This window comes from Vigna radiata, chromosome 3 (assembly GCF_000741045.1).
Source record: "Vigna radiata var. radiata cultivar VC1973A chromosome 3, Vradiata_ver6, whole genome shotgun sequence".
NCBI classification, from domain to species: Eukaryota; Viridiplantae; Streptophyta; class Magnoliopsida; order Fabales; family Fabaceae; genus Vigna; species Vigna radiata.
In genome coordinates, this window is record NC_028353.1 from 6683872 (window position 1) to 6706723 (window position 22852).

General features: G+C 33.6%; 2 protein-coding genes across 2 annotated transcripts; both read left to right on the plus strand.

Annotated features, from left to right (window-relative positions):
- Positions 1-359: 359 nt before the first annotated feature.
- LOC106757602 (trafficking protein particle complex subunit 8) lies at positions 360-19207 on the plus strand. The gene is made up of 27 exons (XM_014640304.2): positions 360-799; positions 888-982; positions 1146-1248; positions 1588-1692; positions 1846-2008; positions 4070-4190; positions 4385-4453; positions 4560-4640; positions 4768-4862; positions 4967-5117; positions 5666-5752; positions 5857-5976; positions 6061-6189; positions 6292-6389; positions 6498-6621; positions 6779-6886; positions 7478-7616; positions 10373-10483; positions 10578-10702; positions 11820-12002; positions 12108-12218; positions 14325-14489; positions 14562-14720; positions 14924-15157; positions 16850-17017; positions 17856-17965; positions 18069-19207. The coding sequence occupies exons 1-27, from the start codon at positions 631-633 to the stop codon at positions 18613-18615; spliced, it is 3870 nt and encodes a 1289-aa protein (XP_014495790.1). The 5' UTR covers positions 360-630; the 3' UTR covers positions 18616-19207.
- Positions 19208-21821: 2614 nt separating this feature from the next.
- On the plus strand, positions 21822-22736 carry LOC106756946 (syntaxin-121). Its single transcript, XM_014639541.1, has one exon. It carries the CDS (start codon positions 21822-21824, stop codon positions 22734-22736), a length of 915 nt encoding a protein of 304 aa, XP_014495027.1.
- Positions 22737-22852: the final 116 nt, after the last annotated feature.

Here is a 22852-nt window from a genome sequence, read left to right on the forward strand (position 1 = left end):
TATTGTAAAAAACCTTTAGAGTAAATCGATGACGGTTTGTTATTTCAAGGAGTTAATTAATTAAACTCATGATTAGGAGCATCTCTCACAGCATTAATTTTGCAAAATTATTCAGGTAATTGATATACTTTACTTTAAAAATACATAAATATAACTTTGGTAGACATTGTATATAAAAAAATATTTTTTTATTTATCATTTCGCATTCTAATGTTTCATTTAAACTAATTTAGGAATAAGTAAAATTTTACTAAATATTGCTTTTGGGAAGATTGAACTTGTAGAATGTCCAAACAATTGGTTATAGAAATGAGAAATCATTTTTTTTAAAGAAAGTTTATATAAAAATTACAGATGCTGTTTTTGTTTATTTCATTCTTCAATACTAATCTTTGCCTGGACTCTGACAGACGACGTCGTGGAAGGCAAAGACAACTTCGTGTGGAGACTGAACTGTGTGTGGGTTCCCGTTGGTCGTTACTCCCCAAATCCCAATCGCACTTCGACGGCGGAGATCGGATCTGCTCTGTATCTCTTTCAGACCGAGACGAGAGAGAGTGAGGTGACTCTCCCACACCGCAGTGTCGGTGAGCTGCGAATAACCTGCCAAAAGTGAATATCCATAACACGATGGCGACGATGGATCCGCTGATGACGCCGTTGGGGCAAATGCTATTGGAGGAGATCACTCCGGTGGTGATGCTCATTTCAACTGCTTCTGTCGAAGAAGCTTCCCGCAAGAACGGCCTCTCCTTCCTCCAGATGCTAACGCCGTTCTGCTCCTTCGACAACATCGACGGTAATCTCGTTCTCCGCATTCAATCCTTTTTAATTCATTATCCGCTATGCGTTCTCACTCCTCACCAGCATTGTTCCTCATCGTGTAGTGCCTGTTAGGACTGCCAGTGACCAACCCTATCGCCTTCACAAGTTCAAATTGCGCTTGTTCTACGCTTCCGATGTTAGGAGGCCTGATTTGAAGGTAATTAACTGCTCTTGCGTTCTCTTATCAATGCCCTGACCATCGCGTTCTTCGATGTTTGGGATGTGCTTACTTCGTAGATTTTTTTTGAATGTTCCGCGCTTTCTTTGATGCTTAGGATTTCTCATGTATTTCTATTTGTGTGTCCGCCTCATTTTATTAGGAAGCTAAAGAGCAATTGAAGCAAGTTATCTCGGAGGCTGGGGAGAAAGAGTTTCCTGACTCGAATTCAGATTTGCCGGAAATTAATCGTGAACTTTCCTCGAGTAAGCGAGTTCACCGTATCTATTTTTTTTTTGTGTTTTTTTATGTTCATATACGTGCCTTTACATGGTAAAGTAATTATCATTAATAGTTTAATTTATATGTGGATGAATGTTCAGCTATACATCATATACTTAATATTATTCATTTTGAATTGTTTGGGCTTGGAATTGAGCTGCGGACATGATATGTTTGAATAATTTAATTGAATAAAACAAGCTTGAGCTAATATTATTGCTATACTGCTATGATGGGCTTCACTTGGGCTCGAATGATGATGCCAAGGTAGTTTAGTTCTGTCATTGCATAAAACCTGGTTTGATTGACAAATGTTTTTGTAGGTTCTGAATACGAAAATACACCATCCTGGTTCCGGTTTCTCAATAAAGAGCTTGTTCGTGTGGCTTCCTTTTCAGACCATGAAGCTTTTGACCATCCCGTGATATGTAAGATTTGGAATCAGTCAGGGTTCTGCTTCTTTTGTGTTCGTATTTTCTCTTTCATAGTAGTATAATAGTATCTCTACATAATTTGATGAATTTTTCTTCTGAATGTGTTTTTTTGGATATATTTGTCTTTCCTCTGAAAATAATTTACAGGTCTTCTTGCTGTCTCTTCTAAGGATGAGCAACCTATTAACAGATTTGTTGACTTTTTTAATACCAATAAGCTTCCTTCCCTTCTTAATGATGGAGCAATGGATCCAAAAATTTCAAAGCATTACTTGTTGGTTCATGATAATCAAGATGGTCCTGCAGACAGGTATAAATGATGCCATTTTTTTTTTTGGTTTGAGGAGCTTTTTAAATCTGCATATACTTGGAACATGAACTAGTTGCCAATAATATTTACTTAATGTCATTCTGTTAGATATATTCATGTTTTGGTGTTTAATGAAAATTACTTGGGCCTGACATTTTTTAGAAGACCCTTAAATTGCAACTCAACGGGCATATTTCATGAGGGACATTGGGAGCATTCTTTGCTGTTTGTAGAAGAGTATTTATGCTTCTGGAAATATTCTTGTAATTCTTTCTTCACTATTCTTACTCTCTCCTAAACATGAGTTATTCCTTAGTGAAAACCTGTTTTGGAAATCCAAAGCTACCTCTAAAGGTTTTCTGAATGAACTCTGGTATTAAAAAGATACAAATGTCCATGCTGCAATTTTTCAGGCTTCACATTGCTCTGTTTGTTTTATTTGTGTTATGCATTGCTCTAGCACAGAATCTATTGGGCATCTGTTCGTACCCTGCAAGAGAGACAGTTTTTGACCAAACAATTTTGTTTTGTTTGCCATTCTTGAAAATTTGTGTTTCTCTCATTTATCTATTTTTTCCTTATTACACTAACATTCTCAATATCTTGAACACCTATACTATACTATACCCCTTTGAAGAAGGAGGTTTGTATGATGTGTAGACATTGTATGAAAATAATTTGAAATTTCAGTGCTAGTTTCATATTGTATGAGTGAACATAACAACAAAAGCCATATCCCACAGGTTATGTTTGTAACATTGATCAAGTGATGTTATTGGCATGGTTAAATACGAAGTCCTCAAAGATGTATCATGACATTCCTTTTAATAAATTCCATTGTCCTTCTTGATCTCCCTCTCCTCTATTTCATAGGACTGAAAGCCATGCAAATTATTCTATCCACTGTTGTTTTTAGTGGCCTTCTTTGTACTTGTTCAAACTATTTTAACGGATTTTCTTTCATTTTTCGTCAATTGCTGAAACTTTAATGAATATCTTCTTCTATACACTCATTTTGTATATTATCCTTTCCCGTGTTACCGCACATCCATCATAACATTCTCATATTTGCTACTCATATTTTTTCTTGTTCCTTTGAAGTCCAAGACACATGGCAATATGATGAAACTTGTCCTTGAGCTTGATAGTTGCTTTGCAGTCTCCATGTCTTTTTTTTTAATTTTTTTATTTTGGCCATCTTGCATGCTCCTATGTGTGTCCCCATCATTTTATACCATTGGTTCCAAATATTTTATGTTACAAATTTGTGGGATGACATCATCCATTTTTACTTCCAAGTCATATTCCCCTTCTCTCTTGCCAAAATTGTTAGCCATGCAGTTTGTCTTATTCATACTTAAGTGAAAACCCTTCGTTTCCAAAATTTGTCTCCAAAGCTAAAGTTTAAAGATAATAACCTCCTTTGCTCAATCAAATGATATTATATGCAAAATGCATGCAATTAGGGATAATCCTTTGTATGTTATGGGGAAGTAGAACCAATGCTAGATTACTTGAGGATGATTAAACTAGGACTTAAGGATGTATGACTCTTAACGTAATCCTATCTCAATCAGAAAAAGTCTTTAGTCTCTCACCTTTTGGAGTTTTCACACCAGTCTGGATATAATAAGCCATAGATATGAACTAATTTGTCTTCCAAGGTCTGCCGTAACACTTCCCTGCTCTTGATCACAAGCTTTTTCTAAGTTTATAAAAACCATATGTAAGTCTCTTTTTTTGCTTCGGTAACTTTCTATCAACCGCCATAAAAGCTAAATGCCTTCTGCTGTAGACTTTCTTGAGATAAAACCAAATTGATTCTTTGCAATTCTTGTTTCTTCTCTTAATATATGCTCAACCACTTCTCAAAATTTCATAGTCTGAGAGTGACCATTGAAAATGAAAATTGCTTTATTAAGGAAAGAGAATGAAACTTTGGATGTTGTTTGCTGCAACTTAATGCAATTTTGGGTCTTCTTTATTCATTAATTTTATTGAAAAGATATATAGTTATATGTAGTTTTAGACTTATTTGAGTTGCTTATTCTTCTTCAACAGAGCAAGTAAAATATTGACAGATATGAGGAGTACATTTGGTACTGGCGATTGTTCTTTGCTTTGTATTAATTCTTCCCAGGAGGCTCCATTCAAACATCAAGATAATCCTTGGGCTTCCTATGTAAGTTTGTTTGGCGAGGACTTGTAGCTTCTTCTTTTCCAGAAGAAAAAAAATCATTATTTAGTTAATCTTCCTTGCCTCATGCTTTTTTCTTTTTCTTGTCTTCTGGAACATATGTTAAAAATTATATAAAATTTTGGTTCCATTTATATGGAAGTATGCAATTTAGGCTGTTCTCCTGAAATCTGTGACAGATATCTGATTCCTCATCTAGTTCCACTCAAGATGTTGGTTGCTTTCTTAACATGGACGATATTGATGAGGTATTTGGCTTTTGCTACCAGAAATGCTATTAGATTCATTATATTGGATTTATGATTACATTATACCTGCATTTTTTTGCTACCCATTTTTGTTGCTTGAGTACAGATTAAAGTTCTAATGCAAGATTTATCATCTAAGCGCATAATTCCAAATATGGAGCAAACAATTCGTATACTCAACCAACAGGTTTATTAAGTTTAGCCCCTTTTTGAACTCATGGTTTTTGAATTTGTTAATCCAGACCCTAGATTAATTATTTTGACCTATATTCTGATTCTCCCTCGCCTTATTCTTTTTACTTTCTTTTGTTTAGGTTTCTGCAACACGGAAAGGGTTTAGAAACCAAATAAAAAATTTATGGTGGAGAAAAGGGAAAGAAGACGGTGCAGATTCTCTCAATGGTCCTGCGTATGTTAAATTTATTTATATCTTATGGTAGATTAAACAAGAATGCTATGTATAATTCGATTTCTTGCATTTTTCTGATATGGTTTTGGTTTTGATTGTTGAAGGTATAACTTTAATTCCATCGAATCCCAGATTCGAGTTTTGGGTGATTATGCTTTCATGTTACGAGATTATGAACTTGCCTTGTCAAATTATCGCCTAATTTCGACAGATTACAAGATTGATAAAGCCTGGAAGCGCTATGCTGGTGTGCAGGTAATTATTATTATTTTTATATTCTAATTGCTGAGGGCTTTCAGATGATGATGCATGGTTGGTATTTCAGAAGAATGATTTAATTCTATTATTTATCTTCTAACCATTTGAATTTCTATTACCCTTTTGACATGTTCTTACTGAGGGATTTATTTATTTTTCTTAAGATATGAAATATTGAAACACTGGAAATGTTGTAGATGAGATACTTTACTTGGCTTATTGCTTGTCATCTTGGATAAAAGTCAAAATTATCTGACTGACTTCTAGTAAATGTTACATTGCATTAAGGATTTTAGATGAACTTCATGTGATTTGCATTAGTCATGCTTATTGTTAAAGATGTTCTTTGACATTGTTGTTTTGTCGTTGTTCTTCCTTATTGGCATTTGCCGAGCCTTTCCCTATACGATGAAAAAGTAAAATAATTTTAAGAAGAAACCCAAGAATTGTTCCTTTTCCTAGTCTTACAGTTCCTTAACATTGACTTTCCAATACATAAGCTTTCTGATAGTAGATATGCATCACTCTAATACTTTATTTTTCAGGAAATGATGGGGCTTACTTACTTCATATTGGATCAATCAAGAAAGGAAGCTGAGTATTGCATGGAAAACGCATTTAACACATATTTAGTATGTATGGTTTATTTTGGATCATGAGAGATTGTGTAACGTTTTTATTTACTGGTATACACCATTCACATTCTCTTTTTGATCAATTAACTTAACATGTTCAGAAGCTTGGATCATTGGGTCAGCTAAATGCAACGCGATGTGGCTTGTGGTGGATAGAAATGTTAAAGGCACGTGATCAATATAAAGAGGCAGCTACTGTTTATTTTCGTATTTGTGGTGAGGTAGTGCTTTTTTTTCCTGAAAATAAAAAGAAAATTGTAATTTGTGATTATTGTTTTCTGCTGTTGACCAATTTGTTGTCTTAGGATATCCTACATTCTGCTGTGATGCTTGAACAAGCATCATACTGCTACTTGTTGTCTAAACCCTCCATGTTACGCAAATATGGATTTCATCTAGTGCTTTCTGGTGAGCAGTATAAAAAGTGTGATCAGGTACATTGGAATATCAACAATATGCGGACACCCCCATACCAATTTAATAATGTATTGTTTTTCCCTGCTAATTTCGTTTATATTTGATCTTCACATGCTCAGATTAAACATGCAATTCGAACCTACCGATGTGCACTTTCTGTTTTTAAAGGAACTACTTGGAGTTATATCAATGATCATGTTCATTTCCATATAGGACAGTAAGTTATACCAGGTCATTTCCATATTGTGTTTTTTTTTTTTTTTTTTTAACAAGAAGCATGTCCTTTACATTCTTTGAACTTTCTTAATTGAGACGGTTGTTTTAGGTGGTATGCTTCCCTTGGGATGTATGACGTGGCTGTCAAGCATATGACGGAAATTTTGTGCTGTAGCCACCAGTCCAAGACAACACAGGAATTATTCCTAGGCGACTTTCTTCATATTGTGGAGGTGCTAGTGCTTCTTTATTAAAATTTTCTGATTTTTTTTTATTGTTTATAGACCCTAAATTAAGATAAATCTATAATTTCAGTGTTCTATGTATCTTGATGCTAGGACAGAAGCTAATTAATTTGACAGTTGTCTTAATTTTTTGTGTATACTGTAGAAAACTGGACGAACATTTGAGGTAACAAAGCTTCAATTGCCTGTAATCAACATCTCTACACTCAGGGTAATCTATGAAGATCACCGGACCTTTGGATCCCCTTCATCTGTAAGTAGAATCCAATTCTGTGCTTTCCCATTCTGTGAGTGAAATTGCGATGGAATTATTCATGAAAATATTTACTGTTTTGGAACAAGAAGCACCTGACTAGTTAAAGATGATCAAAAAGTTGTTAATGAGTAGCCACTCATTGACTAATGGGCATCTTGGGTGGTTAAGTTTTTATTCCAGTAATTTTATTTTTTTTAAATTTTACATTCTCCTTCATTTTCAGTAGCCACTCAACAATTTAAATAAACTACTGAGTAAGCCACATATAACACCGATTTTAGCCCAAAGCATTCTATACCATGTGAGCTGTAGAAGCACTCTTTTGTGACACGATCAATTCATTCAACAGAGATTATGGAGGGCTCTGTGTATAAATCCTTTCCGTGGTGATTGCTAGAATGAGTAGAAATTGTGCTTCTCTCATTGTGTGGTTTGAAAAGGGACATTTAGGATTTTGTTTTTCTTGCAATATTAAGTTTTTGTTATAGCCATTATACCATGGGTTTTCCCTGTTATGGTTGTGTTACTAGTTAACGGCTGTAGTTTGATGCTTGAAGTGTCACCACTCTCTGGTATCTGTCATTTCAGGCTAACATTAGAGAAGCCTTGTGGCATTCTTTGGAGGAGGAAATGCTGCCATCATTCTCTGCTGCCAAGACTAATTGGTTGGAGTTGCAATCAAAGCTTATATTAAAAAAGCACAGTCAAAATGTTTGTGTTGCAGGCGGTATGTGGTAGAGCTTCATCTGAGATTGATAATTGAATCCTTATATCTCTTTTATTTCATTCTAATGTTTTTTTCATTTCTCTCTTGATCCCTAACTATTAGAGGATAAGAACTTCATCTGCTGTCTTATACTTTATGTGATAGCCATACTGTTCTGTCTTCATGGAAGTAATGATGTTATAGTAGGTTTAAAGGAATGGAAAAATAAAAATTTATGCTTGTTTGAACCATATGTCTATATTATAGTTCTAGATGTGGGTTACAGTTCTTGTTCAAACTGCTACCAATACATGTTTTCTTACTGATAGAGATATGATTTATTTTTTCTTTTAACGGCAATGTTAGTTGTTAGTAGGGGGAATTGAACTCAAAACCTTTTCTACCCTCCTTTCCAACTTTACTACTATGTCAACCTTATAGCTTCGTTAGAGATATGATTTGATGACATTAAGTAGAGAGATATGATATGATTTGATAGTGAAATATCTTATTAAATATTTTCTATTATTAGATATTTTGTTCCCTATTATTGTATCTCATGTTCATTGTAAACAATAACAATCATGTGTGTGCATAACACACAAAATTCATTATATTCCTTTTCAATTCCTCTCTTCTTAACATCTTGCTAGAGCGATATAATTCTGTGACCTTTTTCTGTCACTAATCCTTTCAACATGGATATCATGAGCCTAACGAGAAAGGAACTCATTCATGCTTTCGCTGTGGTTCCACTTTTCATACGAGTACATTTAGAAATTGTGTGCATTTCTTGGTTTCTATTTTTTCCCTGCTGTCACTTTTTGTGCCAGATACACTATTCAGTCATTGTTACAGTTCACCTCCATGATTATTTTCCAACATAGACACTTTGGCCATCTTTATTCGGGCAGGATTTTTGTTCACCCCTGATGATTCTCTAGCAAACCTTTTCTGGTTAGGTTTTTTCCAGCCAGCATTGTTGTTTTTAGCTGTTGTTTTTCTGGCAAGTTTTGTTTACCATTGACGGGTTTCTGGCAAGTACTGTTTAACATCGATGTTTTTTTGACAATTACTGTTTACCATTGATAAATAACCTTGCTTTTCTAGCAAGTACTGTTTACTGTCAATCTTTGCTTGACTGTTTATTATTTACCATTGATGTTTTTCCAAAGAGTATTATTTACTCTCAATGTTGTCTTGGAAATACTATTTGTCGCCAATGATTTTCCCTCGAGTATTGTTTATGGTCATGCCTTACCATTTTTAGCAAGCTTGCCTCATGATATATATGTTCTAGTGTGAGGAGGAGTGTTAAAGATATGATTTGAAAGAACGAAACCTATTGAAGATTGCTGTCACTTTGATAGAGAGAAAGTCGTGTTTGGGAAATGAATACTAGCTTTTTCATTATTTGCTGTCGTCTTCAACAACCAATTGACTTGTTTGTCAAGACTTTCAATGGTTCATGTATTGATGATATTTGTAAAAGACTTATCTCATGATACATATGCTCTAACTTAATGGGGAGTGTGGAGATAACTTTTTAATTATGTTAGAGATATAAATCGATTATATTAAGCAGGTAGAATGATTTGATAGAGAAATGTTACCAAATATTTCCCATTAGTAGATATTATTTTGTTTCTTATTGGATCTCTTGTTCGTTATATAGTAAATCTTTTGTTCATTATTTCGTGTGTAGACAACATACAAAATTCATTATATTCCTTCTCGATTTCTCTCTTCTCAACATGGTGCCAGAGTGGTACCATCTTTCATGACCTGACCTGTTTTGTCACTAATCCTTTCAAATGTTACTATCATTAAGCCTTTCCAGCAGAAAGCTGGTTTTCTTTTTTAGAATGCTCATAGTTTATAAATATATACTTGTAATGTTATTGTAGATATACCATGTTTTTTGTTTTCATATTAAGCAGATGTCTAACCTTTGTGGAATTTTTACATGGATTCTGAGTTATATCTCATAATGTAGCTGGGAGAAGTTATCTTTGCCCTTTTTGAAGTTGGGCTATATTTTGTTTCCTTTTCTTCTCTAATGTGTATTCCCTTTGCATCCTTGAAACACTTATAAATTAAACATGTTTAGGTATACATCTTTAGTAATAGTGTTTTTTTCTGAAAGCTTAGGAAACTAACTTAAAAAATGATTTACTCAAAGCAAGTTGAATCAAATAGACATTAATTTTTTTGGGAGTCCCAATTTTAAGCCACAAACATCATCAGGTTTTATTCTATTATGACTTAAATGATTATTAGTTGTTAAAAACCCTGTGGTCTGCATTAGACCATCAGGAATGGAACAAGGTCACCTGAAGTGTTGCAAATTTTAGTATTTTAACTATTGGCAAAAGTAATTGCAATAATACCCAGTGCTTTTGGCATGTACACGTCGTAATCATATGTTAAAACTTGAAATAATTCCCATATTTCATCATCCTATACCTGTATTATAGAAGATAGGATGCATTTAAGCAAGCAGCTCCTCCAATTCCTTTAGTTTAATTGGATTGAACTCCCAGTTTATGAAGTGACTGATTTTTGCTTGAAATTAATTTGAAAATCTGATAAGGGTTGGACTTTCTTGTGTAAAATCCTGCTTATATTAGTGTAAAATATGAGTATGAAGAGTATATTTTTTAAAATTTGGATGTGTGTTATGTCTTTTTAAAGTTAAGGAATCGGAGCAATAGGTTGACTTTTCCCTCCTTGATGTATTATTGGTGCATCGTTTATTTTTTTGCACCCATTTGCAGAAGCTGTGAAGGTGACTATTGAATTTAAAAATCCTCTGCAAATCTCAATTCCCATATCTAGTGTTACACTTGTATGCAAGTATTCTGCCAGTACTGATGAAGTGATATCAAGTAAGCTATGAATGTCTGTTATATCTTCTACCATTTATTTATTTATTATTTTTTATATTTACTCATTAGTAATACTCTGTTATGGGTACTACAGATGAAAATGAGTCAAGTATGGAGAAAGATAATAAGGTCGGCCACTTTAGAAATATGAGCTCCGACAATTCCTCATTTATGGTGTCTGAGGTTGATTTCTTACTAGGAGGTGGTGAAACAACCATGGTGAGTTTGTTTTGTTTCAGACACAAATTATAGCATGGGAGATCTTCTCTTACTAAAATTATACAAATTGTGTTGCATTACGGGAAATCGAGAAATTTATTTTCCATCTTAATGTTGTGCATATCTCCAATTAAATTGAAGCTTAAGTAGAATGGCCCTAGACTTCTGCCGTGGAAGATGAAGATAAATGTTCCTTTTGGCAAGGTGAAAATGAAGCTCTCATGATGTATATCTTTTTTGTTCAGATTGTCTACCTTAAGAATTCAGCCGACTAAAATATTAATTAGAAAGAGAACAAATGGTGTTCTGTTTTTTTTTTTTTTTCCTTTTATTGTGAAATTTGAGTTTAAAAATTAGGTTGAATGGATTAGAAACAGGTAATCCTAGTTGTAGTGATTGTCTATTGGGATGTTAATTTGTGACTTTTAAAACCGATTATTTTTTAGAAATTGTGTCAGAAGTGAATAGAAAAGAAGTATTAGAATAGAAAACTCTTGAAAATGTGTGCGTGAACAACAACTGGCATACTATCATTATTTCTCTCTCCCTCCAAACCTTCAAAACGTATCTTAAGAAATTGCTCCAAGTTGGAAAGACACCCTTAACACTCCAAAATCATCAAACAGACTATTCTTTTAGAATGTAGCTGCCTGACAATGGACATAAGAGAATGTCATGATTTTTCCTATTTTTCCCTTGTTAGTCCAAAAATAACTAAGGTTCATACACTAAAAAATGAATGGGGTGCAATTTAGGGGTTTGGTATCGAGAGCATCTGCACTGTGTATCTAACTGCTGAGCTTGCAGTAGGGAGGGTAGAGAAAACGTGATTTGTTTATATGGGGTCAAAGGCTAGGGAGCGAGATTGGAGAGGCTAGTCTGGGACTTTTGGGAGAGACCTAACTGCCCAGGACATGTACTTTTCCCGTTGAATTTCCTTTTTCATCAGTCTTCAACATTCATGCATAATACATTGAAATTGCTATGAATTTCCATCTCCTTTTCTGCTATATGAAGCTATCTTTTTATACAATTATGTGTTCATTTATTATGTGTATGTTCTATTTTTAAGTTATCATTTTTGCAAAATTAGCATTGTGTAGTTCTTGTTTTCCAGATCCAACTATCAGCTACTCCCAGGGAAGAGGGCACTCTTGAAATTATTGGTGTCAGGTGGAAACTGTCTGGGACAATTGTGGGCTTTTACAACTTTGAGTTGGGTCTACCAAAGAAGAATATTTCAAAAAGAAGGAAAACAAAGCACCTTCCAAACGAGAAATTTAAATTTATGGTGATTAAGGTGCATGCTTTTATCCTTCAATTTCTCATTATTGTCTTCTTTCCACATGAATCTCGCAGTCTCTATGTTTGGACTAAGACAGTTTTTTCTTTTCCAAAATCCCAGAGCATACCGAAGCTTCAGGGTTCCATCCACCCTTTACCTGGAAAGGCACATGCTGGAGATTTACGGCAGCTTGTTTTGGAATTGAGGAATCCATCGGAGTTTCCTGTTAAGGTACCATGTTTGGAGTTAACTTGCTCTAAGAAAACTTCTTAATAATTTCAATCATAAACTTCCATGTGATTATCAAGATGCTTAATGAGTGTGATGTACTTTTAATGAGAATATTGTACAAATAAGTATGCTTAATGAGAATGAGCATAAATAATATAGAAGAATAAGTATGGTGCTTGAACAATTATAACAATTAAAAAAGGATGATTGAAGCCCTATTATTAAATACTTCTTTCCTCTCTTTCTTTTCTTGAAGTTCATTAACTTTCCTTTTCTCTTTTCAGACCTGTTTTCTCATTTCTTTCATTTTCCTTTCTTTTTAATACATGTTGGTCAACATGATTTCAATACCAAACAACACTGTCTCGGATAGGTTCAGGGGGAAAGTATATGTTAGAAGAATAAGAGGGACACAAAGTTATAACTGTCTGTGTGGTGGGTTTGTTGTGTCAGACTATTAAGTCTGTTTGGGGGTTGTTTTCTTTAGTTGTTGAGTTTTTGGCTAGACAAAGGGAAGGGAGAGACAGGTCCTCTCAAAAGACCTGCTGTTCTGTGTTTTACATTCTAGTGCAGACCAAACTGTCTGGTCTCTTTGAAAGATCATCAAAGAACCTGTCTTGGAGTTCTTTGTGCAAGATCAGTCTCCCTGATCGGTAGTCTGTTGTTTCTCTCTTGCAAAATTGAGTCTAGAGCTCTTTAGTATTTTTCAGCTGCTAATCAGTTAGTTCAACATTAAAAGGAAACAATAATCAATTAGCAACATAATCCTAATCACTTAGACTGACATATCTGAACTCAAAAACCGGTTGAATGGATCGAATCAATTTTCTGTCCAGCTTTAATTGATTATGAAGCTTATGGAACTAACCTCATCAATTGGCAACTTGGATCTGATCAATAAGGAAGCTCCTGCAGACCTCATTTTGTTCTTTTGTACGACATAATTGATTGGCATCCCCGTTGTCATTTTGAGATTTCTTGTTCTAAGGGATTCAACACTAAAGTTTTTTCTGATATTCATACTTTAATGATTTAAGAAATAACTATGTTTTTAGTTCCTAAATTATATCGTGATTTTGGTATTTGTTCCTATCTCAAACTTTAATCCTGTTAGGTCCCCATACTTAAGAAATGTATAAATATTCTCCTTTTTGGTGTGACAAACAGTGAAACGTGATGACCTTTTAAGACGTTGACAGGAGGGGAACATGTGGACTGCATCCAATATGATGTGTCTTTTGTCATGTCAAAAAACAGTTAACATTGTCGAGTGAAAATGACTGCATCTATGCATTTCTTAAGTATAGGAACCTAAGATGATCAAAGTTTGAGATAGGAACGAAAACTAAAATTGCATTATAGTTTAGGAATCAAAAACATAGTTAATTCATGATTTAAACTATCTTTTAAGATTGATTAGCCTCATTTTATCAACATACTCAAGATTTTTCAGAATGTTACAGAAAGAAATAAACCTCAATTTTTACTTTGTCCTTTCAGCATTGTTAGAACATCCATAAGAGAGGTTTCTGCAGGCCCAATATGGGATATGCATGCATGTTCCTTGAAAGCTATTGTTTTAAATGTTTTGGGTCCCCATTTTCAAAAGCTATGGTCTGTCATTATCATATTGGTGATGATGTTACAGTGGTGTGACATTTCATTTACACATTCTATCCTCTTGGCAGCAAGACAATGATGATTGAAGTTAGGTATTTTAAAATAGTGAGGGAGCAGAACTTGAAAAACACACAATAAGAAACCAAAATAATAATAAAAAGTACTATTTTCAAAGGACTATAAATATATTTAAGCCAATATTTATATAGCAATTACTTTTAAAATATGTGTATATATATAATATGCTAATGAGAGAAAAGTATTCAATAAAAGGAGTATTTATTATTTTGAGAAAACAAACTATTCAGTACCTGCTATTATATAAGGATATTGGATGCATTTTAGTAAGATGCTTTAAATGTTCTTTTACTAGTTTCCTTGTTAGCACGACCTTGTATTGGGTTGAACTTCAGATTTTCTTTCTTCCTCCTTTTTCTTGCATACAGTTTTTTTCTTTATACATTTTCTCATTTTTGGTTTTGGCAGAATCTGAAGATGAAGATAAGTCATCCTAGGTTCCTTATAATTGGGAAGCAGGAAAATATGATGTCGGAGTTTCCTGCGTGTTTAAGAAAGAAAACAGATTCAGTACAAAGTGTTATGCATGATAATCCTAATATCACTACTGACACAGTTTTTTTGTTTCCAGAGGTCAGTATTATCATGTCATTTTAATTTGGCTCCTGTTGACTTGTTGATGACATGATTTACACTTCATTTCAGGGTACATCAGTTCAAGGTGACACACCCTTCTTGTGGCCTCTTTGGTTTAGGGCTGCTGTTCCAGGTGATATATCTCTTTGCATGAGCATATATTATGAGATAGGAGATGTATCAAGTGTCATCAAGTATCGCACTCTTCGCTTGCATTACAATGTGCAGGTTAGTATAATGAACATTGAAGGAAACTTTTGGGCTTCATTGGTTTTATTTTCTTTATATGATAACTAATTTTTTTTTTTTTTTTCGTTTTTGGTGGCTAGAAAAAAGTTGTATGCTGCGTTATGAATTTAGAAAAAATGATTCAGTTGCATGCATGACATAGCTCTCGTTAATTCTCAAGTACCAAATTTTGGTGGTTGTAGGTGTTACCATCATTGGATGTCTCATTTCAAATCTGTCCTTTCCGATCAAGATTGGAAGAATTTCTTGTTCGATTGGATGTTGTTAATAAGACTAGCTCAGAAAGTTTCCAAGTTTGTCAGTTGTCATCAGTTGGTCATCAATGGGAAATCTCATTAGTTGAAGCTCCGGATAGTATTTTTCCTTTACAATCACTGATGGCTGGTCAAGCAATATCATGTTTCTTTACACTAAAGGTTTGTGCTATAGGTTTTGATATTTGTGATTCATCGTTTTAACATGATTTTTCTGTTATGAAATTGAGTTTCATTTGAGGGGTTCTATTAAATTGTGAAAAGATGGATAAGTAATTTGTGAATTAGTTTAATATAAATATTTTATCAATGATGTATACGTTAAAACATATAACTTATGGGGGTAATTCCAAAGCCATGACTTGAAACAAAATGTTGAACAATATGAAGCTTCTTAGTGGTTATTTTGTTATGCATATTCTGCTGCTTTTGAGACCTGAGGCTGTATTCGCTTCCCTGTATTTACTGTTAATGTTATAGTGGAAGGAATTGCGAGCGATTTGTGTATTCCTATCTGAGGATTTGCACGAGTGTGAGCGACGATTTGCAGGATGGGTGAGATATACTATCCTTGCTGTGGAGAGGAGATTTGCGAGTGAAGTGGTAGATGATGGATGTTTTTACAAAATTGCCCCATACAATTACGTATAATTTCACATTACAGGCTACTTTTTGGACTTGCCAGGAGATTCCTGTGTTTTGTTCTCTGCATGTCCATGGGTTTGTGAGAGGCAAGGAGAAGGGGTTTTGCGTGAGAGGGGAAGGTTTTTGTGGTAGGTTGGAATCGGTTCCATAACCAATTCCATGACTTGATGGAACCGATTCTAGGTTGGTTCACTATATTTGGGAATCATATCTCCTTTTGAAGTTAGTGTGTTCTACATTTAATATATATATAATAAATAGTAATGATATTAATAATTAGAAGAATATATAATAGTAATAATAATAATAATAATAATAATAATAATAACTATAAGGACAAAAAAATAATCTTACATTTTAACCTACTAAAACATTTTTTTTATTCTATCACATCCATCAAATCTTTCACAAAATTAAACTTCACCCTTAAATCCTCTCATTTTCATCTCCAAATCCCTTAAAAGAAACACAAGCTTTACCTTGAAATTCATTTACTTACTTTCCCTCAAATCCATCTTCACAAGTGAACACAAATGTTTCAGACCTATAACTATGTTGTTTCAGAAATACATTATTGTAGAATTGTTTTTCTTTTCTTTTTTTGTGTGATGGATAAGTGGTGGCAAAGAGAATACGAAATTGATCTTTAATGCAAAAATAGCCATTAAAAGAGTAGAATGATTGATAAGATGGAAAATTTTGATACAGATATTTAGGGATGGTCCGCATGGTAATATTTTAGAATCTGCATGTTCAAATGCCTAGTTATTTGACCTTGCCTGTTTTCACTTGATTTTATCTGAAAGAGTGTGCTTGCAAACTTAACTTTGGATGATCTTGATTTAACAAAATTGATTTTGTTTGAAGTTATGAAAACTTTTATTTCAAATGCAAGTTAGTATTCAAACTTAATATGAATTGTTCAACCTATAATAAAAGCTACATTTTTCACTTCGACTCAATCATGCTTTTATGTCCAAACTTAATTTTAACTTCATGCAAACCGAAATTTTTTATAAACCCCTGTTTATATTTTCCCAACTCATGTGTGGGTAGTTCTAATTCTCCAGATTATGTTAGCAGTATAATTCTATCATGTATCCTCTGTTTATATGCTTGTACAAAATGTTGTTACTAGTTGAAATCTGTTGTATGCTCGTGTATGTGTGATTATTAAGGTTGCTGAATTATGTTATCCCTTGCCCTCAGAAATCAAGGAGGCTTTTGACATTTGGGGATGACGTGTCTACATCCCCTGTCAAAAGTGATGCAATATTGGTACCCCAAAGCATAAAGGATATAGTTTATGACGTAAACAGTGCACCTTTGGTCAATTTCCACCATTACGAAAGATTGCAGCAGGAAGTTTCATACAAGGTAGATGTTTTTTTTTTTGTTTTCACGATAAGTCCAACCAAAATGTATCGTTTTTGTAATTTGAATTCCTTATCTTTTTGGTTATGCTTGATTGTGCTGGTGAAAGTCGGAGGGTAGAAAGCAAATTGTGGTATTAAAATAATTCTTAACCAAGACTTAAAATGTAATTTATTATATTTTTCTTTTGTACTCTAACTAAGCCAGAGTAAAGTGATATTCTCTGCATATTTTCAGCTGCTCAAGCTCATACACTTTTTCTATTACCATATTCTTTTAAATAACTTGCATATTTAAAGTGATTTTCCTTGCCCATAAATTTACATTGGGTTATATTTATCTTCTTCCATTCTCAGCCCGTGGTTGCTTCAATGGTACTGGCATATCTGATATGCACAAGGATGGGGTCGTGCTACTGCACTAATAGTTTCTTTGCTTTCTTACCCTTTTTTGTTTTAATTATTTTTCATAGTTCATACATGTTTTTGTCATAGTGAGGCCTCAACTTTCAAGTAGGACAAAACGAGTATCAATTTCAATAGCTAAGAGAATATTTTTATCTATTTTTCATATTTTACTACATTTAACTTTTTTTTTGTTGGTTAACTAACTAGAAAGATATATATTTCAATTTCAATATCAGTACAAATATAAGATTTTTTTTTGTCACTTCGACTGCAACAAGCTTAGGTTCTAGGTTTTAGGAATTTGAAAGTTTAAAGGACAAATTTGTTTGCCAGTGCCATAGGAAATTTACTATTGACTGTTACAAAAGTCTTGACACTATTTATTGTTTTTATCTGCTTTTACTGATACGAGCTTCATCTGTTTGTATGCTCAGGGTGACTTAAATACTGTGGATTTTGTGTTAATCTATCGGCCATTTAGGAGTAGCGACGATCCTGGTTTCTCCACTTCGTCTGTAATGTCCCATCACGCGTGCCACTTCAGGTATGTTTCTAATTTTGACTTCATAATAAATTTTAAATATCCATGTGTGTTATTTACTAGTCCTTTGGTGGCATTATCTTAATACATTTCTGTCTTCTGTTAGTACTGCTAGCACGGGTCCCATTTCATGGCTAGTGGATGGACCTCAAACCATGCATCATGACTTCTCTGCATCATTCTGTGAAATAAATATGAAGATGCATATTCACAATTCATCTGGTGCCACTACTTTTGTACGCATTGACACCTTAGATTCAGATGGTAATAGTGAACAGATAAACAGTGTAAATGTGGTTCAATCTGCAACTACCGATAACCAAGCAGGATGGCACGATATCGCCCCAGTGAATGAACTCAAAGTCGCCTCAAATGCTCTTGAAACCCAACCAGGAAAAGCACTATCATTGGAAAGTGCCTCCTCATATATTTGGTCTGGATCAAGTTCAACCCATCTCCACATTGAGGCTATGTCCTCGGTAGAAATTCCTCTTCAGATCTGTGTATTCTCTCCTGGGACGTATGACCTGTCAAATTACGTTTTGAATTGGAAACTTCCATCCAATGGACAGGGAGATAGTGATGAAAAGAGGCAGCAATCAGGCCAGTGCCAGGGGTATAAATACTATCTTACCGTGCTCCAGTCCACTTGAGAAGTTTGTAAATGTTTTTGCTGTTTGTTTATCTCATGCTAGAATCTAGATGAGTTGTAGCCGGGGCTGTACATATATTATACACATTTCCATGTATTGTTAAAATGTCTTTAGGCATAGAGCAGTGTAAAAGTTCGGTGGATAAAGTGGTGAAATCAACTTTTTTATCCGAACAAATAAGGACGATGGCAACCTACAATTCATCGAACAGGTTGGTTGGCTGGCGTATTTGGACTGGCCAAGTTTGAGAAAAAAAGAAAGCGTTTTTACGAAGCCTTAACAATTTTTTGCATGCCCCGCGGTTAAGTAGGGATGGATAGAATTGCAGAGTGGACGTGCACAGGTAATTAAATCAGAGTTTTTCGTCCTTACCCCTGTAGGGGGTAACGCGTCACCAGCGCAAGAATTGGTTACACTTGCATTGCACGCACCAAATGTTTTCAGCGTACTTCAACGAGGATAAGGGCGATTCTTCTTTCTCATTTTTCTACATATCATCCAAGCAGCTCAGATTGCTTAGTTTTTGAGTCTTGCCTTTACTAAACTGTAACAAAATTATTCCAATATTATAGGATATGGCATTTTATTGTTATAATGGCATTATTTCTTTTATTCAGTGTTAACACAAGTTTCCTAGCGTATTGACGAGGTTAATTGCATTACTCATGAATTTGAGTGAGAACTAGGTTTCCCTTGTTGGAATTGAAAAATAAAAAGCCAACCATCATATCATTTTGCGAAAGATAGTCTCTACTTTATCATCGTCATCATTTAAAGTAGAATAAATCTCCCGCTTCTATAATGCATTACTTTTTTTTATTCAACGTAATTGAGTGTTTTAGCATCATATTTTTTAATTTACCGAATCTTTTAATGAATAATGGCATGTTAACGTAATACCAAAATATTAGACATGACATCGTTTCTTAACAACTTTTCACAAAGAGGTTTTGATGTTTTAATTATAATTCTTTTTCTTTAACCCTTCGACATTGTTATATATTTAATGAATTGGTATAATGTGAGAAAATTTTTAAAAAAAAATACCATAATAAAACTTGTAAAGACGTTGCGCGATAAAGCTTACAAAATTTATATAGTTGAATAGTAAAGGAATGAGTTAGATGATTTTCTTTTCTTTTTTTTTTTTTTGATAAAATGCATTTCTATAATATTGAATTATTATAATTTTGATTTAAATAAGTGAATGTTTCATATATTTCTTACATAATTCACATCATAGACGATCCCTTGATTTGAAAAAAAAAAACAGAAGGATGATAAAACAAAAATGATGGACTTTTCATGGCACATAAAAGAATGGGAAGAATAGATAAAAAGTATGAGAAAGCTGACTTGATTTATAAGCAGTGCAGGAGTTACAGTAAACTCTCTGATATTGGAGTTCAATTTTTTTTTAATTAAAAATAGTAATACGTTATGTGTGATATGTGATGGGTGGTTTATTATAGCAAAAAATTCAAATATTGATAAATGTATAGGGAGGATATTAATAATTTATTATTTGACATTTCTTTTCGTATGTTACTTGTTGGTAAGAAGAGATGACATGAAAGACTAAACAATCAGAATGAATTCAATTTATTTATATTTGACAAATATCAGCAATACTCTGATATTTTATATTTTTAACGTGTATTTTTATCATTAGATAGCATTTTTGCAAAATTCACAATAAAAATAGGAAATAAGACTCACTTCGTTGCGATTCACTTAAATCAGTCACAAATGTACATATAAAAGAAAAAATGTGCTTTTTTAGTAGAACAATTAATTTTGTTGTTGTTTTAGTTTAGCTTTTATTGCTGTTCATTAATGGCATGACGGGTAATCTTTAATGCAATATTTTTTATGCATGGAAGGTGATCTTCTACCCTATGCTCAGTGAGGTGAAATGCCGAAAGAAAAGTTCTGCAGTGCTTTTTTTCCAATCGAAAGAAGTGAAACCATAGTTTCATAATTTGACCATTTTCTTTTTTTTTTTTCTTTTTTCATGTTGTTAGAAGGTAACTCATGATCTATTGTAAAAGTTCTATTCTAAATGAATAATGAAAATCAAATAAAATAATATTATAATAAAAAAAATATTATTTTTATCTCTTTTATTATAAACTACCTCTATTTTTATTTTCTTCTTTTATATATATATATATATATATATATATATATATATTTTTTTTTTTTCAATTATTCATTTTCTATTTGTATTTCAACAAAATATTAATACATGTTTACCATATGACATCTAAAAAATATTTATTAATTATTTTCACTTTCAACTCCGCCATCTACTCAAATCATGTGTATGCTTATTCATATCATGTAAAAAAATCCATTAATTTGATACATCACACTTGATTTTTAAGGTTCTTTGTATTAGATAAAATAGAGGAAAAAGATTTAAGAAAAAAAATAACAGAATAATAGATAACAATTAAGTAAAAATGTGTGATTTGGATGAATAAAAATTATAAAAGAAATAAGTGAAAAATACTGGTTCACATGCTTAATAAATAAAAAAGGAAGTAAAAAGAAATAAATAATATAAGTAATATTAATATTATTGTCATAACAATAAAAAAATTATTTATTATTTTTACTCTATTATTTTGCTTGTAAATAAATAAAATTTGCCCATAATTTCAAATTTTCCCGTATAAATAAATAAAATAATGTAAATGATGACAAACTATTATTTTTAAAATTCGTAGTCTTAATAAGTTAACAAAATAAATAAATAAATGGGAAGATAAAACAAGTTTAATCATATAAATTTGAACAAAAACACATTACAATTTAAAAATAATAATAGGTGAATTTGGATTTACATTAATATCTTTTCTCTCAAAGTAACTTTTGAATTTAAAAGTTATCACAATATTTATCTAAAATATGAAATTGAATTTTTCAGATATTTTCATAATGTATTATTGTAATATGCTTTACACTTGCCGTCAAACCTTTTCAAAATAAATCAGATTATATCTGTTATTATTTCAAAAGGATAAAACAAATAAAAACAGAAATATCTGATATCTATTTGATCTATTTTAATTATCTATATCCTTTCTTTTTATTAATTATCGTAAACTCTTTCTTTCTCAATTTTCTTTTCATCATAACACTTTCAGAACTTCGTTTAAAGTGAAATCACGAAAACCAGAACTCGCTTACGTGAAACAATAATGCAAGACTTGTTGTCCACCACCTCCTCCCGTAGCAACCGGTTTCCGCCATCGTCGGCTCACAGTGTCATCGAGATGGCAGGCTGCGACGACGACGATGGACCAACGAGCCTGGCCACGTACTTCGGCAACGTCGAAGCAATAACGGAAGAGCTGAACAAGGTGGAGCGGTTGAAGCAGAATCTGAAGAGGTCTCACGAACAAGGCAAGACCCTTCACAATGGTAAAGCCGTGAAGGACCATCGCTTCGCCATGGAAGCTGACGTGGCACTCGCTCTGGAGACCGCGAAGCTCATCATGTTCAAGTTGGAGACGCTTGAACGCGCCAACGCAGACCACCGGAGCCTCCCCGGTTGTGGACCCGGTTCGTCCTCCGACCGGTCCCGAACATCCGTGGTGTTCTCCCTGAGGAAGAAGCTGAAGGACTCCTTGGACGGCTTCAATGAACTCCGTCACCAGATAAATGTAGAACACCGTGAGACCGTCCAGCGCCAATACTTCACGGTCACGGGCAAAAATCCCGACGACGAAACCCTGGACCTCTTGATCTCTTCCGGTGAGAGTGAGAATTTAGTAGAAAGAGCGATTGAGGAGGGTAGAGGAAGAATTGAGGAGACTATTAAGGAAATAAAAGAGAGGCATAGTGGGATGAAAGAGTTAGAGAGGAATCTGAAGGAGTTGCACCAGGTGTTCCTTGACATGGGAGTGCTTGTTCAATCTCAAGGTGAGCAATTGGATGACATAGAAAGGCAGGTGGCAAGAACAAACTCCTTCGTCAGGAATGGGACTCAGAATCTGGAAACTGCAAGGAAGGAGCAAAAAAAACACCATAAATGGGGCTACTGTGCTATTATCCTTCTTCTTGCAATTGTGTTGTTCGTCGTGCTCTACTTTGTCAGACCATGGCGAAAGTAATACAACCTACAACAACTTAACCTAATTACCATTCAACATTTTATGTTTTGGGATCAATATCAACTTACAAGGTAGGCTGATTGATTTCTACAAGTTCACCAAAGTTAATTACATCT